Source organism: Cricetulus griseus, chromosome 4 (assembly GCF_003668045.3).
Source record: "Cricetulus griseus strain 17A/GY chromosome 4, alternate assembly CriGri-PICRH-1.0, whole genome shotgun sequence".
Taxonomy (NCBI): Eukaryota; Metazoa; Chordata; class Mammalia; order Rodentia; family Cricetidae; genus Cricetulus; species Cricetulus griseus.
In genome coordinates, this window is record NC_048597.1 from 9,849,928 (window position 1) to 9,868,458 (window position 18,531).

The 18,531-nt window shown below is 41.8% G+C and overlaps 2 protein-coding genes across 7 annotated transcripts in view; one reads left to right on the forward strand and one right to left on the reverse strand.

Moving 5' to 3' along the window:
- Positions 1–51: 51 nt before the first annotated feature.
- On the forward strand, positions 52–11,081 carry Cct8 (chaperonin containing TCP1 subunit 8). 2 transcript variants are annotated; one of them, XM_027412351.2, is made up of 14 exons: positions 52–213; positions 1,937–2,027; positions 2,581–2,660; positions 4,063–4,212; positions 4,979–5,159; positions 5,257–5,318; positions 6,284–6,421; positions 7,311–7,489; positions 8,709–8,775; positions 8,848–8,935; positions 9,015–9,130; positions 9,574–9,810; positions 10,045–10,164; positions 10,741–11,081. In XM_027412351.2, the coding sequence occupies exons 1-14, from the start codon at positions 154–156 to the stop codon at positions 10,816–10,818; spliced, it is 1,647 nt and encodes a 548-aa protein (XP_027268152.1). In that variant the 5' UTR covers positions 52–153; the 3' UTR covers positions 10,819–11,081. The 2 variants fall into 2 exon arrangements, with proteins under 2 accessions (XP_027268152.1, XP_027268153.1); XM_027412352.2 differs by lacking the exon at positions 52–213 and adding an exon at positions 604–748.
- A 292-nt stretch (positions 11,082–11,373) lies between these two features.
- Usp16 (ubiquitin specific peptidase 16) overlaps positions 11,374–18,531 on the reverse strand; it is a 30,055-nt gene continuing 22,897 nt past the window's right edge. For 4 of the 5 annotated variants that reach the window (XM_027412349.2, XM_027412348.2, XM_027412350.2 and 1 more), the window contains 5 exons: positions 17,183–17,840; positions 15,832–15,926; positions 14,976–15,062; positions 11,817–11,973; positions 11,374–11,724 (listed from right to left, as the gene is read on the reverse strand). In XM_027412349.2, coding sequence (XP_027268150.1) covers positions 11,600–11,724; positions 11,817–11,973; positions 14,976–15,062; positions 15,832–15,926; positions 17,183–17,840 — 1,122 coding nt within the window. In that variant the 3' untranslated portion in view covers positions 11,374–11,599. The remainder of the gene's footprint in view (positions 11,725–11,816; positions 11,974–14,975; positions 15,063–15,831; positions 15,927–17,182; positions 17,841–18,531) is intronic. The other variant, XM_035444343.1, reaches the window with a different exon arrangement.

Below are 18,531 nucleotides of genomic sequence, written 5' to 3' on the forward strand. Positions count from 1 at the left end.
GGGGCGGGGCGGGCGGGGCGGGCAGAAGGGGGCGGGCAGAAGGGGGCGGGCGGAGGTGGAGCGGCGTGAGGGGCACGCAAAGCGGCGCTCCCGGCAGGCTGTGCGCGGCCCTCGCTTCCTCCGAGCGCGTGAGCGGTTGATTGCGGGCCGGCCATGGCGCTTCACGTCCCCAAGGCCCCGGGCTTTGCCCAGATGCTCAAGGACGGAGCGAAAGTAGGTGACCCGGAGAGGGGACGCGGCGGGGCGGCGGGGCGGCGGGGGGGGATGGCGGGAGCCGCCTGCGGGCGGCGGCGGCGGAGCGGCCTGCGGGCGGGCGGGTGGGTCGGCGTGCGTGCGCCTGCGCCGCGATCCGGGCCGGAGAAGGTTCTAGAAAGCAGGCGCGCCGCTGACCCCCGGCCCCCGCCCTGACCCGAGCGGCCGGGCAGGGCTGCGGGCTCGCATCCCGCCTCCGCGGGGTCTCCGCGGGGGTGCGCAAGGGCGGGGCCGCCGCACCGAGCACGCGAGGGGCCTGCACGGCCTCGGGGAGCCGGGGAGCCGGGGATGCAAGGCGGCAGGCAGGGGCCTGGGGAGCCCGACGCTTCCTTCCAAACCAGAGACACCGTGACTCCCGGTTCCAGCCGCCATAGGTGGCTGATCCCGGCTTAGTTCCACCGCAGACAGACAGACCTCTCCTGAATTGAGGAGACCCGGCCAGAAGATGTCAGGGTCTTAGAATCCTGACTGCCACACGTGGTAGCCCCCGGCATAAGTGAGGCCCCTCCTGAACACGATTTCAGAGAGAGAGAGACGGAGAGTGTGTGAGAGACACACACAGTGTGTGTAGAGAGACTGTGTGTGTGTGAGAGACAAAGTGTGTGAGAGTGTGTGTATGTGAGAGAGAGAGACAGAGTGTGTGTGAGAGAGACAGCGTGAGAGAGAGACACAGAGTTTGTGTGTGTGAGAGAGAGAGACAGAGTGTGTGAGAGAGACAGTGTGTGTGTGAGACAGTGTGTGAGAGAGACAAAGTGTGTGTGGGAGAGAGTGTGAGTGAGAGAGTGTGTATGTGAGAGAGACAGAGTGTGTGTGTGTGTGTGTGAGACTTGTGTGTGGGGGAGAGACAAGAGTGTGTGTGTCTGGGAGAGTGTGTGTGAGAGAGAGAGACAGTGTGTGTGTGTGTGTTCACACTGCCTGTGCAGCCATTTGCTGAGAGATGTTCAAGCTGCCAGATAATTTCATTTTGTCTTCGTATTACTAAGACTTGTAGCGATAGGTAAGTGAATAGAATTTAAGGCCTTAGGGGAAAGAGAGGACTCCTAACAGTGTTGGAGAGCTAGGTGATAACCTGGGCATACTACATGGATGTCAGAATTTGATGTAAGTAGGTGAGTTGTGGAAAATGATATTGGCGATTGATTGCCTTTGCATCGGGGGTGGAGTGCCATAGTTTGCAATTTAGGTCTGACTCCCTCATTTAGATGGAGAAAATGGCACATTAAAAGCATTTGTCACACTCAGACCAGTGCTTTCCCTGGGATACATTATATGAATCGTTACTGAGAGGACTGAAGTGAAGACAGCCCCTCTAAGTCCCCAAAAGAATTTGAAATTAAGAGCAGGCGCAAATTGGCTGGGATTGTGGTGTAATGGTAAACTGATTTCTTGGGTTCAGTCCCAGGTTAAGGGTGGGAGGGAAAAATAGTTCTTCAGTAGGTAGGTGGTTCTAAACAGTTTGTCAAGTAGGAAGTGTTAGTTGTCCCATTGTTTTACATGTAGGAAAAATTACTGGGGCCTTTGTACTAAGGGGGGGAAACTAAGGCTATTTGGACTCCAGATTCTGTGTGCTCAATAAATGGTTGTGTGACCCTGGCACTTTATGAGAAGCATGATGAGCAGGGATACCCTGTGTTTGGAAGTTCCTGCCTCATGACCCTACTTAAGCAGATGTTTTCTTTTGCAGCATTTTTCAGGATTAGAAGAGGCTGTGTATAGAAATATACAAGCTTGCAAGGAGCTTTCTCAGACTACCCGTACAGCATATGGACCAAATGGTAATGGCCAATTTCACATCTTGAAGGACGTGTTAGCTTCTGTCTCATGCTGAATGCTAAATGTACAGGGAAGTTCTTGCAGGTTGTTTCATAGTTGACGGCACTGGTGGGCTCCTAGCTTTCAATCAGAAATTCAGCTTTCTAGGAAAATTAAATGACACTGTTATCCTAGTAGGTGATAGGAAAATTACAGCCCTTCAGTATTGATATAGCTCTTCATGATGGAAAGGGCTGAGCTGTTTTAAAAGTTGACATAGTTTAAGGAACCGCTTTCCTTTAACCATTTGAATTAAAGATACAGACTAGAGGATTAAACATGAGGCCAAATGTGTTTATGTGTGAATTCCAATTTATCAGTGCTTTCTGTATTCAGTGCATTGGGGTGTTTAGTCAGGAAAACCATGGGCTGTGTGGTGGGACTGAAAATACAGATCATATGTGCAAAGGGTTAAAAAGAGTCAGTGCAGCTTCTTCACCATGTTTTCTCTGTCTTGTTCGGGAGAATATTTGAATAATAATGGATTTTTTTTTCTTTGCAACTTTTTTTTTAAAGGAATGAATAAAATGGTCATCAATCGCCTGGAGAAGTTGTTTGTGACAAATGACGCAGCAACTATTTTAAGAGAGCTGGAAGTAAGTTTTTTCCAAAACCATCAAAAAAATTCTAACATAGACAAAGCACTACTTCACTTAGTTTATAAAGAACTGCTTCTTCCTCAAGCTTATTGTGAAGACTTATAAGTGACCAAAACAGTTTACTGTTGTGACTACTCAAAAAAACTAATTTAATTGTTTATGGAGGAACATAAAAAGCTTGCAAGAAAGCTCCTTGCAAGCTTGTATATTTCTATACACAGCCTCCTAATTTAATTGTTTATGGAGGGGGTGTGGAGTATTGCTGTGACTAGCAGATTCATTATTCTGGAGATTGATGCTAATACATATTTTTCTGATGATATAAAAGTATCTGGTAACTATTGCTGCTTTGTTTCTAAAGAACCAGTTGGAAATTGCTTTCTTTTGCTGCAGTTTTGGTGTCGAGTCTGTAGAGCAGATTTTTAAAGAGGACACACAGTTTTGATGCTTTTGTAAAATTTACTTTCAGACTTGGGATGCATTTTAGTTTGTAGGGTGCCTGCCTGGGATTTGATTCCCAATGCTATATAGCCTGAGTGTGGTTGCACACACCTGTAACCCTAGGACTCGGGATCTGGAGGCAAAAGGATCAGAAGTTCAAAGTCCGCCTTTAATCCTAGCATTCAGAAGAGACAGATGGCTCTCTGGAGTTGGAGGCCAGCCTGGTCTACAAAGCAAGTGCCAGGACTCCACAGAGAAACCCTGTCTCAAAAAAACAAAACAACAAAAGGGCAAAGTCATCCTTAGCTATACAATGAGCTGCATGTACCCTGTCTCTCAAAAAAATCACAGGAAGTTTTATGTTCCTTTTGATTTTTAAACAAGAGCATGTTTATGAATATGTGATGCTGGGACTCTTAAGTTGAGTGATGACTGTTTTAGTTCTTCCAAAGACTTGTTGGTTTTTGGACAAGGTCTCTCTGGGTAGCCCTGGCTATCCTGAACTGGCTTTGTAGACCTAAGTGACCTCAAACTCAGAGATCTGCCTGCCTCTGCCTCTCGAATGCTGGATTCAAGGCATGGACCACCATGCCCAGCCAAGAATCTTTATTTAAACATTAAAAAGTCAATACACAGAGAATGGCAGGACACTGTCAGTCATAAGGTGGAGGAGGGATGGGAGTCAGATGATGCTAAAGTTGAAAAGTGTGTGCCATCATGCCCAGTTTCTCTTCTAAAGACTCTTTAAAATTGCTAACTTTAATGGTTAGAAATACTTTATTTTCTAAGTTAACTCTAAATGTGCTAGGCTTGTTTTTATTTGTGTTGATAGGCAACTGTATAATTGATAAGGTGGGATTTGCCTGCTCTCGGAAGCTAGTCTATTAAGAAATGGAAATGAATAACTTTATGTTGCTGTAAGTAAGAATGTTTTCATTTGTTAACCCCTACCTATCAGGTACAACATCCTGCTGCAAAAATGATCGTGATGGCCTCTCATATGCAAGAACAAGAGGTTGGCGATGGCACAAACTTTGTTCTGGTGTTTGCTGGAGCTCTTTTGGAGCTCGCTGAGGAACTTCTGAGAATCGGCCTGTCAGTATCAGAGGCAAGTGCTCCTTTTGTACTTTAGTTACAGTTAATGTGTGTGTTGCTACTTGAAGTTTACGGTTTGAGACTAGGTAGATAATGCAGTGGGTAAAAGCACTCAAGGACAAGCACAAGGACCTGAGTCCACATCCCTAGAACCCGTGTGTTCTCAGGGATGCCTGTGATCCAGCATTGTGGGAGGAGGGATAACAGGGGCCTCACTGGAGCTCTCTGATTGGCAGCTTAGCTTCACATTGAGAGTCTGTCTGAAAGGAGTGTGTCAGGGCTGATAGAGCAGGACACCTTAAATCTCCTTCCGGGCACTGTGCATGTATACACATGGATATTTATATAGGCATTCACTGTACACTTGCATCACACTCTTCCCGTGTGTGTGCACTCACCATTTACAAATGAGTCATTTTAAGATAAACTTTAAATCCACTCGTAATAGCTAACAGTGAGGAGCTTACATTGTGCTAGGCATTGGCCGTAGGCCTCACATGTGGTGCAGTTTTGTCCTCAAGATTCCCATTGCTAAGCCTTGTTAAATTCACTCCATTTCATATGAAGACAGGTTTGAGACAAAAATCTTGCTCAAGGTCCTATAACTCATAAGTGGTAGAATCAGTATTGAAATTTGTGTTGTCTTCATAATTCATAGCTATTGGGTCTACCGTGTCTTCCACAAACACTTGTTGTCATTTTATGTTGAAGATGCTCGTATTTATTGGGTTACCAGAGTAAATTATGTGTATTGAAGTATTTTTTTCTTCACGGTATAGGTAATATCAGGATATGAAATAGCTTGCAAAAAAGCTCATGAGATTCTTCCCGATTTGGTATGTTGTTCTGCAAAAAACCTTCGAGATGTTGATGAAGTGTCATCTCTGATTAGAACCTCTGTAATGAGTAAGCAGTATGGTAATGAAGCCTTTCTGGCCAAGCTCATTGCTCAGGCATGTGGTGAGTTATACCAATAACAAGAAAATCCAAAATACATTATTTTTCATTGTGTCAGATATCTTTCGTTGTCTAAAAATACATTTCATTTTCTTGACAGTATCTATTTTTCCTGATTCGGGAAATTTCAATGTTGATAACATCAGAGTATGTAAGATTCTGGTAAGTTTAAAAATGCATTCCCATTATCCAGATAGGTCTTAGAGGGGAGTGTTGTTTTTGCAGTACTGGGGATTGAACCCAGAGCTCTGAGCATGCTGGGGAAGCACGCTACCATGGAGCTACATTTCCAGTCCAGCCATTTATGTCTGTACACGTGCATGTAGTTCCCGTGGAGGCCAGAAGATGGCGTCAGATCCCTCTGGGACTGGAGCTACAGGAGGTTTTGAGCTATGTGGGTGCAGGAATCAAATCCAGGTCCTCTGGAAGAGCAACCAGTGCTCTTAACCATTGAGCCATCTTTATGACCCCCCCCCCCTTTTTTTTTTTTAACCATTTTAGACTTAGTACTTACATAACTCTCTTTTTAAGGTAGTGGTTCTCAACCTTCAATGCCATGACCCTTTAATACAGTTCCTCATGTTGTGACCCCCACCAGAAAATTATTTCATTGCTATTTGATAACTGTAATTTTGCTACTGTTAGTAATTGTAAATATCTGGTATGTAGCGTATCCAATAGGCAACTCTCGAAGAGGTTGTAACCCATGGGTTGAGAACTGCTGTTTTAAGGCATCATTTTATAACATTTGGTGTTAATAAATTATCATGTTGCTACCTATTAGAGTGTATTTTCTTGTGAAGCCGTCATTTCCCCTTGTCTCTTAGGTTCGAATACTGTAATAGAATGGGGCTGGAGAGAGGAGGATTCCTTTGATGAAGTCTTGTTTTTCTATTCTGTCTGTAGTACATTAGTGCCACGTGCTTGGTAATTAGGCAAATAAATGGCTTGGTTGCTGTCTACCTTGGTTTTCCCAATAGGCTGAAATGTCTTCCCTCCATAATGGTAGCTTAATCTACAGTGCTTTCAACCTTGAGAAAAATGGATTGTTTATGCCCACCATCTGATCCTGTTAACCTAAGGGTAAAACTTAACTCCAGTGACAGTTGCGGTGTTTGACTCCTTAGGGCTCTGGTATCTATTCATCTTCAGTATTGCATGGCATGGTTTTTAAGAAGGAAACCGAAGGTGATGTAACATCTGTCAAAGATGCAAAAATAGCAGTGTACTCCTGTCCCTTTGATGGCATGATAACAGAGACTAAGGTATGTGATTGAAACGTACATATGGGTTAAAGTGGAATCAGCTCTTAAGACAGTATGTATTTCATAGTAAATTGAGAATTGTAGAATTGTTTTTTTCAGAGCATGAATATTTGCTTCAGCTACCAAATACTAAACTAAAATCCTTGTGTGGTGGCATTATTTGTCTCATATACAGCTCTTCATATTCAAGCAGCATTAATGGGCATCTTGTATGCTCTTGGTGAATGAATAAAATTACTTTTTATGAGTGTTGACATTCTTTTAAATGCTAATCAGTATGAAAGATAAATTAAGTTTTTTCTTAAAGATTTTATTTATTATGTATACAACATTCTGCTTACATGTATATCTGCACACCAGAAGAGGGCACCAGATCTCATAACGTATGGTTGTGAACCACCACGTGGTTGGTTGCTGGGAACTTGGACCTCTGGAAGAGCAGCCGGTGCTCTTAACCTCTGAACCATGTCTCCAGCCCAATAAATTAATCTTTAAAACTACGTTTTGTATTTATGCCAAACATTCTTGGCAGATTCAAATTGTTGATTTTGCAGGACTGAGGGGAGAATGGTTGTGTAGTCTGTGTTTCGAGGATAAATTGTTTTGGTGATCTTAATCTGTCTTTGAAAAAAGATCTAAGGGAGCCATGTTTCTTTAACTTTTCATCAGTGTGCCTGTCACATTGCAAATGCATTTGTTTTGAGGATAAGGAATATAGGAACAAGCTAAGGATCTAAATTTCATGCATGTTACATATTTTGCTTTATGATAATGCATGTATTTTTCAGGTTTTCTCTCAGGTCTTTAAATTATTGGGTAAAACATTATCTTACAAATTTGAACACCAAAAATGTGAAACTGTTTTCGAGAGAGCTTGAATGTTTTCCAGGGGACGGTGCTTATAAAGACTGCTGAAGAGCTGATGAACTTCAGTAAGGGAGAGGAGAGTCTCATGGACGCACAAGTGAAAGCTATTGCCAGCACGGGTGCAAATGTCATAGTAACCGGGGGCAAAGTGGCAGACATGGCTCTTCATTATGCTAACAAGTACAATATCATGTTGGTTAGGTAAGAGCTACATCTGTAAATGATACTAAAATTCCCGGTGGAATGCTGAACAAATTCTATAAATTGAAGACAGGCAGCTGATAGAGGGAAAATGAACATCTTAAATCAGAAAGAATTTATCAAGAAGGGACAGGTAGACCTGACATTTAAGCTGTAGGGGGCTAAGATCCAATGGGGAGGAAAAAGCATTCCAGGCAAAAGGAGCAGCTTATTGCTTATTAGCTAGGGTATGAGTCAGAGAAAATGCCTTTTCATTGATGAACACAGTTGGGTCACATGAACAGCTGTTTACTATCTTAACTCCAAATCAGGTAGACACAGTAAAATCCCGGCAATTGCACATAGTAAAGTTAGCAATTTTAAAGAGTCTCTAGAAGAGAAACTGGGCATGATGGCACACACTTTTCAACTTTAGCATCATCTGACTCCCATCCCTCCTCCACCTTATGACTGATCGTGTCCTGCCATTCTCTGTGTATTGACTTTTTAATGTTTAAATAAAGATTCTTGGCTGGGCATGGTGGTCCATGCCTTGAATCCAGCATTCGAGAGGCAGAGGCAGGCAGATCTCTGAGTTTGAGGTCACTTAAGTCTACAAAGTCATCCTTAGCTATAGGATGAGCTGCATGTACCCTGTCTCAAAAAGATAACAGGAAGTTTTATGTTCTTTTTGATTTTTAACCAAGAGCATGTTTATGAATATGTGATGCTGGGACTCTTAAGTTGAGTGATGACTGTTTTAGTTCTTCCAAAGACTTGTTGGTTTTTGGACAAGGTCTCTCTGGGTAGCCCTGGCTATCCTGAACTGGCTTTGTAGACTAATTTCTAAGATGATGTTGTAATGTTTACTTACCTGAGACAGGTTCTTACTATGTAGCCCTGACTAGCCTGGAACACTGTGTAGGCTCTGTTCCACCTGCCTCTTCTCCCAAGTGCTGAGATTAAAGGTGTGCATTGTTACACTGGCCCCAGCTTTTAGTTTGTTACATTCACAAAGTCGGTAATCATCCTCTTGGCTTCCTAACTCAATGCAATGCTGATGTGTTCAGTTACAATCAAGTAAAGGAATATTTTCTTACTGGTGTTTTTGTTTTGAGACAGCCCTAGCTGACCTTGAAGTCAGATCTGCCTGCCTCTTAAAGGTGTGCTCTTTTATTCTCTGTGTTTTATGTTAATATGATTGAATTAAAATTTCTACTAATTTTTTTTCCTTTTGAAGGCTGAACTCAAAGTGGGATCTCAGAAGACTCTGTAAAACTGTTGGTGCCACAGCTCTTCCTAGATTGGTAAGTATTTTGGAAAACAAAAGATAAGTGAACACATTTTAATTTTTTACTAAATGGATCATTTTCTTGTAGACTCCTCCTGTCCTTGAAGAAATGGGACATTGTGATAGTGTTTACCTCTCAGAAGTTGGAGACACACAGGTGGTTGTTTTTAAGCATGGTATGTACTAATAATGGTAAGGTATCTTTTGTACAATGGTGAGGTGTGTTTTATTTAATCTACAAATTATTATTGACAGAAAAAGAAGATGGTGCCATTTCTACTATAGTTCTTCGAGGTTCTACAGATAATCTGATGGATGATATAGAAAGGGCGGTCGATGATGGAGTTAACACTTTCAAAGTTCTCACAAGGGTCAGTATTTGCTGTGATTTCTTAAAAACACAGTTGGCTGGCTGGGTGGTGGTGCATGCCTTTAATCCCAGCACTCAGGAGGCAGAGGCAGACGAAGTTAGAGACCAGCCTGATCTACAAGAGCTAGTTCAGGACAGGCTCCCAAGCCACAGAGAAACCCTGTCTGGGAAACAAAACAAAACCCCACATTTGGCAGACTCAAACATGAGAACATCAAGATAGGTAGTTTAATGAATATATCACCTTAAAAAACTAATCATAAAAACTAGAATGTAGCAGACAAAGCTATTCCTGAGTATGGACTGCCTCCCATTGCTGAAGTACTATTGGTGCTGTATTATGGGCTCCTAGTCTTGAAAGTTTGACATAGTCGCTTGATTAGTGGTGGACTATAAACTGTAGTGTGAAGAAATACTCCATTTTGGTGATTTACTTTTTTATAGGATAAGCGTCTTGTCCCTGGAGGTGGAGCAACAGAAATTGAATTGGCCAAACAGATCACATCATATGGAGAGACGTGTCCTGGACTTGAACAGTATGCTATTAAGAAGTTTGCTGAGGCATTTGAAGCTATTCCACGGGCACTGGCAGAGAATTCTGGTGTGAAGGCCAATGAAGTTATCTCTAAACTTTATGCAGTGCACCAAGAAGGAAACAAAAATGTGGGGTTGGATATTGAGGTATTTGTTAAAATTTTTAATTTTTTTGTGAATATACAATCTAAACATAGTAGTGTGTGTAAAGGGGGAATTATAAATTAGCTGTCTTGATTTTACAAATTTTAATTGATTTTAAATTTATCTGATGGGAAATTTTAGTTTTATGGACAACTTTGCCATGGAGCCTTGTAAGTTTTTCATGTTGTATATAAACATTTTCATGTGTAAGGAATTAACATAGCTTTGTGTTGGCAGGCTGAAGTTCCGGCTGTAAAGGACATGTTAGAAGCCAGTATCTTAGATACATACTTGGGAAAATACTGGGCTATTAAATTAGCCACTAATGCTGCAGTCACTGTACTTAGAGTGGATCAGGTGAGTGAAAAGTGAAAATTGAATCCTGAAAAAGTGGTGTTACACTCCTTAATCCCAGTACTTGAAGGCAAAGGCAGACAGGTCTCAGAGTTGCAACCCAGCCTGCTCTACAGAGCAGTAGGTTTTCAGGTTAGGAAGATGGCTCAGATGGGAAATCTTGCCCTGCACCCATGAGGATCTGTATAACTCACTGCTTGGCCTGGAACGGTCAAAAACAGGCAAATCCCAGAGACTGACTCAGCACTGGCTAGACAGGACAGTACAGCTAAAACTTTGGTCAAGCTCAACAAAAGAGGCAGCTTTCATAGTAGATATAATTCTTTGGTTTTGGTTTTTCGAGACAGGGTTTCTCTATGTAGCTTTGGAGCCTACACTGGCACTCACTCTGGAGACCAGGTGGCCTCGAACTCACAGAGATCCGCCTGCCTCTGCCTCCCGAGTGCTCGAATTAAAGGTGTGCGCCACCAACGCCCAGCCCATAGTAGAGATAATTCTAACGGTGACATTGCTGACAGAAAATGGTCTTCATTGCAAAACTTGAGTTTATTGGACTTAACTTGGATTTTTGTTGTTCAGATCATCATGGCAAAACCAGCTGGTGGGCCCAAACCTCCAAGTGGGAAGAAAGACTGGGATGATGACCAAAATGACTGAAGAACTTTTTGTTGTAGGTGAAGAGTTTATTTGTAGAGCAGAACTTCCCTGATCTTTTCTTATTCTCCTTAAGTTAAGAAGTATTTGTGTTCATACTCTGCTGAGTAGTAAAATAAACGTGTTACTGTTACACCTGTCTGATCAATTGCTGCTTATGTCAGCCTTTTTAAACACATAAGCTATAAGCAGGGCAAGTCACTTACATGACTCTTCTTTTTGTTTACCTAGCCTGCTTCTGAAAATAAATTTCTATAACCATCATAGCATGCATCTATGTTGTTGGCAGTTGTTTTCTACAAGGAAATCCCCCCCCCCCCAAGGAAAAAAAACCCACTTTGGAAAGCTGGCTTGACAAGACAAGATTGGGCTGGCATATGGAGGCAGCACTTCGCACAGCACAGCTGTGAGATTGCATAGTCAGCTGACCCACAGTATAGCTTGTGTACACTGACACCAGGCTTCACATTGCTCCCAAAACAACTGCAAAGTAATCATACATTTGAAGGCTAGACCTATTGGTGGGTAATCCATAATCCCAGCACTGGAAAAGTGAAATATTAGGGGATATCACTTTATTGATGTGTTGAGAACAGGATGTGAATAATTCAAATCTTTACAAAAATGAAATAAAAATTGAAAAAAACCACCTGTGAATTAAGTATTTTGCCCATAAGTATTTAAATAAATACATGATTTTGTCATTTACTTAAGAACATAATTTAGTTTAACTTTTTATTATTTTTTGTTATAAAAGCCATAGGTGTACTTCCAGAGAAAGTTATTACAGTATTCTCTCATAAAAAAGGAGATAGGCTTGTGAGTTTAGTACTTTAGTTACAGGCACAGCTTGTACATGTGTGTCACTGATGTGAAACCACTGCCCTTTGGTTGATTCCATTTCACAATCTGTTGGGAAATACAAAAGGAAAGATTCAGCCTAGGTAATTATGGCTTTGGCATAATCTGCAAAATGTGTCAAATTATCCAAGATAACTTACCTTGTGGAATGTCGCCATGAAGAACAAAATTAGAGAGATGACTACTTGGAGTTCTTGCCTTGGCGTAGGCAGTGTAATGTCCTGACCTCATAGTACCACTGTGTTCAACAACTCCATATAAGGAATACAGTACTCTTGTACTTTCTTCGGCCACATTCTTTAAAAAAAAAAAAAAAGGTGTTATTCTTATCCCATTCAGATGCCCTTGGCAAGACACAGTCATAGCATGTCTTTATCAGAAAGTTGGAACTATTGGTACAAAAACTAGGTCATGGGTCGTGTGATGTAATTATCATTAAATGGTATAGATGCTAAACTCAACTTGCCAGTTAAAGGCCTCAGGAGAATTTAATATCCTTGGTTCTGTCACCAGTGTAAACCTTGTAAAAAAGCTAACATTTAGGTTAAGCTAAAAAGGGAAAAAAATAAAAACACGTGTATTTTACTTTCCCACCCAGGGTGGAGGCTGTTTATTAAGGCCCTGGTGGGTGGGAGGATGGGTGCCACACTACGGCACCCAGGAGTTTGAGGCCAGCCTGGTCTACCGAGTGAGTTCCAGGACCTTAGGTACCATGGGTCTTGACAGTTTTCCTTTGTGCTCTTGTTGAAAGTGTCACTGTTCTAACACAGTCATGTCATACTCTGTGTTCTTTACCTGTACCTTGTTTTACCTGTCAAGTCCTGCATTTCAGGAGAGGTTTGTGCCCTGGTGACACACATGGGAGTTTCAGTGCCATTATATTTTAGCCATAAAGGACTGGATTTTGGACTTGTTAGCCAAGAGATCTTTACCAGCCCAATCTCTGTAGGGGTCTATTCCGAATCCCAACTCTCACTTCAACTATTCTGTACCCTTAACCAAAAGTAACCTTGAGTTTCGATTCCCTGCTGTATAGTTAGTCTGAAGTAGCCTGTGAAGCAGCAATGGCAATGCCTAGTAGTGAAAATGACAACTGACTGACTGCACACCAACTCTGAAATCATCAGAATGAGAAGCTATTCAGCACTTGGTATTTACACATCGAGGATTAATGTGCTTACATTAATTAGCATATGCAAGCACAGCTGCTCTGATGCTTGAAATCCTTTTCTGAAAGACACAAATCACAGTGTCTTCCCCTCTACCTTCATCTCCACTCAAATGCTTTTGGGTCTTCTTGGTAGTGTCTGCCAGGCTCAACACAAATGACATCTCATTCTGAATCACCATCTACAATTGATTTCCAATCTGTATCTCAAGTTTTGACTTCTTGGGTATAAGACCTGTATATTGGAAATGCTTCCAAGACATAGTACTTGGGTATCAAACACAGCTGAATTCAATGTATCCAAAGCTGACCTCTATCCTTCCAACCTGTTGCCTGTTGTCTTAAGTTAAGTTAGGGTTCTATTGCTGTGAAGAGACACCATGATAACTCTTATAAAGGAGGGGAACATTTAATTGAGGGGGGTGGCTTACAGTTCAGTCCATTATCATGGCAGGGAGCATGGGAGCTGTGAGAATGGTGGTATACAGGTAGACAGTGCTGGAGAAAGTGTTGAGAATTCTTACATTTTGACTGGAAGGCAACAAAGTAGTCTGTCCTGGGAGTAGCTTGAGCATATATGAGACCTCAAAGCTCGACTCCACAGTGATACTTCCACCAACACCATACCTACTCCAACAAGACCACACCTCCTAGTAGTGCCACTCCACTTGGGGGCCATTTTCTTTCAACCCACCAGGCCCTGTGACCCCTCCCTTTCTACTCCCTTTTGAGAGGGTTTCTCTGTGAAGCCCTGGCTGTTGTAGAACTCACTCCGTAGACCAGGCCAACTTCCAACTCAAGAGATCCACCGGCTTCTGCTGCCTCTGAGAACATGTGCCACTTGCTGCCTGTCCCTACCTTTATTTATGGTCTTCCATGTGTCCAGTCACTCAAACCTAGATCCAGAAATCCTCAGCTCTCCACACTCAACATCCAATTTAAGGACTCTGCTTCCCTAACGCCAAACAAGTCTCTAATTTTACCTCCTAAAACATTTCTTCACCCTCTCTCCCCTGCCTACCTACACTTTATGACTTACTAACTGCCATCGATTCAGTTCCCTCCTAAATCAATGCCTTTTCAGTCCTCAGATCCAGCTTCCACACTAGAGCAAATAACCTAGCTAACACTCAGATGGGACTTGGTCTGAGTGCTTTACCGTTCTTCTGTGGCTTCCAGTTGCATGCCTAATAAGGCTGAATTTCTTGGCATGAAAATCCTCATTCCCATCTTCTTTGGCTTTTGAACCAAAATTTGGCTTTGTTCTGTGAAACTGCTGACCTTTGGCGGGTACCACCCTACTTCATACTGTTACGTTCTTGTACCTGCTTTTTTGTGTGTCTGAAAACTTGACTCATCAAACTAAGTTTTACCCCTTTAAGTATCAGCTTAGGAGTGCTCTACTTTATATGGCTTTCTCTGAAACACCCACATGGTGGACTTTGCATACTGTATCAACATTTATATTAAAATGAGATTAGTAATACATCTGTGTGTGTTTGTGTGTGTGTCTGTGTATACATGTGCATGCATGCACGCCCTCAACTATTATGACAATGTCTGCCATAAAAATTGGTCGAAATAATTTTATGTGCATGGTGGTTTGAATGAGAATGGCCCTATAGCCTCATGTGTTTGAATACCTGGTCCCCAGTTGATGGAACTGTTTGGGAGAGTTGCCACTGAGGGCTGGGCTCTGAGGTTTCAAAAGCCCACTTCATTCCCAATTAGTTCTCTCTGCCTCATGGATGTCTCAAGATGTGAGCTTTCACCCATGCCTGCTTGCGGTCAGTCCTAGACTCTAACCTGAAACTGTAAGCCCAAATAAACACTTTCTTTTATATGTTGACTAGTCATAGTGCCTTATCCCAGCAACAGAAAAGTCACTAAGACAATCTGAAATAATCTAAACCTCAAAATGATTTATCACAGATCTTGAAATTAAAAAAGGTATAATGATCAAAGTCCCACTCTACGCAACAATTATAAGCAATACTCTTCTCACTGAGCTACATCCACAGCCCTTCTTCAAAAATGGTATCAGTTTCATACTTATATAAAATACTGGAAGACTATTTTGTGGGTCAAGATTTCTTTTTAACAATTTCCTCTAAAAACCATTTTTACCTACCTTACATTTAAGGGTACAAAAAGGAGCCAAATCTAAGATTTCCGGGAACTTTATGTGTTTGTTAACTTTGCGTAGGTTAAAACCAGCCTAAAAAAAGGAGGATTACAGATTGAGTTCTTTTCTGGAAAAGCTGTATAGATTAAGTAACTGTCCCCTCTAATACCCAAAGAACTTCCAACACCCAGCCCTAGTCCTAGCTACCTTTCTAAAGAGACTTCTTCCTCATTGGCTTGTTTCCAGCTAGTGTAGGTTTTTCTTTAAGTACTTCACACTACCAAAACTACTCTGATGAGAGCTCCCTGACTCTGCCCGAGTCACTTCAAATGCCAGATAACTGGTTCAGAGATGCTGAACAATAGCAGACTATTTTCCCGTGAAACACTCTTCAGCTCACTCAATGTTCTAACCATGCTGACACAATTGCTAGTAAGATCCAACCAGTAAGTCAAGCCAATGCTTGACCAGTAAGAGGGAAAAATGCCTATAAGACCCTGGAGGATTTGAAAGTTGTGGTATTATACCAAATCTTCCAGAAAAGATGTGGTCACAAAAATTATGAAAATCCAATAATGTCTTTTTATCACGTCAGTAAAAATAAGATACAATACACAAAACAGAAGAACATTTAAGCTGTAAACCTGTGTTTTTCCAATCTGAAGTTAAGTTTAGGGTAAGATACTACAAATCTTAATGCATTCTAGAAACCTAGGACAGTTTAAATTTCTCCACTTTGACAAATTATGTATTTTTCTAAATTTCCCACATTTTGAAGTAGAATGAAGAAAAAGCAGAAGCAAATACAGAAAGAGATAAAGTAGGCATTACACATGTAAACAAATTAGGGTTATGAGGGTACCTGCTGAAACCTCTTCAAATGGAGAGTGAGGACAGGAGGAGCAAGCGAGACCAGCATCTGCTTCTTTGCATTGGTGTAAACATGTTTCTTCTCACCTACACAAAGGAGAGATGCTAGGCTAGCACCAAAACACTCAGTTTGCTATAAAATCATCTCTAACTCTAAAACAGGATTAATACACTTCTACAGAGAACATGGTAATATTTGTGCTTTAATTAAACAAGAAATCAAGGCTATTTAATTAAACAAAAATAAAGGCTATTTTCTTGGTATAACACAAACTTGGGAACAGTAATTGACTGTGCACGCACTGTATCAGAAGAATGCTATGCAGTAAGCAACACATTTAATTAGGGTTGGAAGTGTGTGTTCCATATCATCAAATCATTTATAAATACCACCACTAAAAAATGTTTTTGAGGGTGTGGGGACTCATGGTGGCACATGCCTGCAATCCCAGTACTTGGGAGGTAGAGGCAGGAGGATGGCAAATTTGAAGACAGGAAGGAAGTGGTTACAGTGTCTCAAAAACCATTTTTAAAAAAGGCTTAAAGTACAACTCACTAGTAAAATGTACAAGGCCCTAGGTTCAATCAAAGACACACAAAAAACTGAGATGTCTCTGAGAACTGGGATATCTGCAAGATGTCTGTAGGTACTTGACATATCTCCCTCTATAAAAAGTCACTAAAACCAGAAAAAACACATTTTAATTCAGACTATCCAACAGGCCTATAGATTTTGGCTTGTTTGCCATTGTCTGCTCTAAAGTAAAATCCCAAAAAGTAATATCACTTAATCTTTGTATATACATGTAAATAAATGACTTTAAAATAAACACCAGTGAAGATCTTTAGCGATCTGTGACATTCTGCCCCCTTTCAATCCCACTTATTCAAACATTAAGAAAATGGGCAAGGCAAGAGGATATTATTAGCATCTCTGTTCCACATTTGATGGAGATTAAAAAAAGAAGCCTGATCCTTTTACGCTGAATGTGCCACATAAGTACACTGAAACTTTAAGTGTGACTTCTTCCTGGGTGTGGAGATGAGGGCCATCACAAGAACTGACAAGGAAGAGAGGACACAGAGACTCAGTCACTGCCAGGATGCTAGGAGAGCAGCCCAGTGAGAAGTTTACCCACAGAAAGAGACAGGGAAACAAGCTGTTCCACTTTGTTGCTGCTAGGTACCAGTGCCATGCCAAAGTTTTTCCTTCTGTTAAAATGCTTACACACAAGGGGGCACTAGTAACTCTCCAAATCCCTGTGACTATAATTCACAAGTATTCTACCTGCAAAATATATACTTTAATATCAATTTTCACAGCAAGAAAACAATCTAAATACCTTTTATGTTAGCCTTTGGTCCATTACCCTGCCGTCTTGTGCACACATCACAAAGCAGTTTATTTGCATCTTGAAGTTTCTCGTTACGGGTGAACTGATACAAGCAATGCTGGATGGAACACTCGGCAGTGCCGAAAGCTTCCCGGTTTGCGAGAGTGCAGAAAGCCGTTTCTGGGTCCTCATTCATGACCTCATACACCTTTGCCGGAGGAGAATGACTGTCATTCACAATCTCTATATTTATCTCATCAGGATGAATAGCAGCATTCAAATGAAGGTTTTTTAAACCATTGGTAATGTCGAGTTCTCCATTGGTACTTTCCTCCAGGATGGCATCATTTAAATCCCTAGTGCATTCTGTAGCAGATGTCAAACTCCCCACATCACCCTCGCTCTTCAGAGCTAGGGCCTCTGGACACTTCTGACTGTCAGCTGTACTCTCTACCATTTTCTCTTGGCCATTCAAATCTTTCTGATTAACCTCAGCTCCAGTGTGTATCCCCTCCTCCTGAGAAACATGGTTGGATTCAATATCCACTTCCACTTCTCCTGGAAGTGCCATTTCCGATTCCTGCTCATTGTCTTCAGTATGGTCAGTGCTACAGATATCATTTAGGTGAAGAACTTTCTCTTGAAGTTTTTGTTGCCTTCGTTGGTTCTGTGAGAAAAGTATTAGAGAGAGACAGGAAAAGAAAGTGCACATACCACATCAGGTTTTGTTGCTTTTCAAACAAATCATTTCATAAGGAGTGTTCGCTTTCAAATTCTGATTTAAAAAATCCCTTTCTTATCAGAGTTCAGATAAATGATAACAAAAAGTTCTTTAGATGAAATCGAGAATAACCACTATTAACATTGGACTACCCTGGAAATAGCGAGAAATGATGCCTCCTCTTGAGAAGTGAGCTAGGCAGAGTTGTGTGACTTAGAACTGAGCAGCCGAGTGGTAGACAGTGGCGGCTCTGCCTACGCGCTGGTGGTGTCCAATGAAAACGGCCCTCCTACATAGGCACATGCTTCTGTATTTGATCCCCAGAGGGTGGAACTGTTTGGAAAGGAAGGGTTAGGAGGTGTGGCCTTTTTGGAGGAGGTGTGTTGCTGAGGGCAGGCAATGAACTTTCAAAAGATCTTTCTCTGCTTCATGGTTATAAGATGTGAGCTTGAGCTAGGCGATGGTGGCGCACGCCTTTAATCCCAGCACTCAGGAGGCATAGGCAAGCAGATCTCTGTAAATTCAAGGCCAGCCTGGTCTACAGATCCAGTTCCAGGACAGCCAGAGCTACACAGAGAAATCAGGTCTCACAACAAACAAACAAACAAACAAACAAACAAACAGGTGTGCGCTCTGA

What these genes read in the sequence shown, in the direction of transcription:
- Cct8 (XM_027412351.2), top strand. Translation starts at nt 154, where the DNA reads ATGGCGCTTCACGTCCCCAAGGCCCCGGGCTTTGCCCAGATGCTCAAG. An exon ending in TCAGAGTATGTAAGATTCTG is followed by an intron (nt 5,319 to 6,283) that starts GTAAGTTTAAAA and finishes TTGACTCCTTAG; the next exon opens with GGCTCTGGTATCTATTCATC. An exon ending in GGTGGTTGTTTTTAAGCATG is followed by an intron (nt 8,936 to 9,014) that starts GTATGTACTAAT and finishes TATTATTGACAG; the next exon opens with AAAAAGAAGATGGTGCCATT.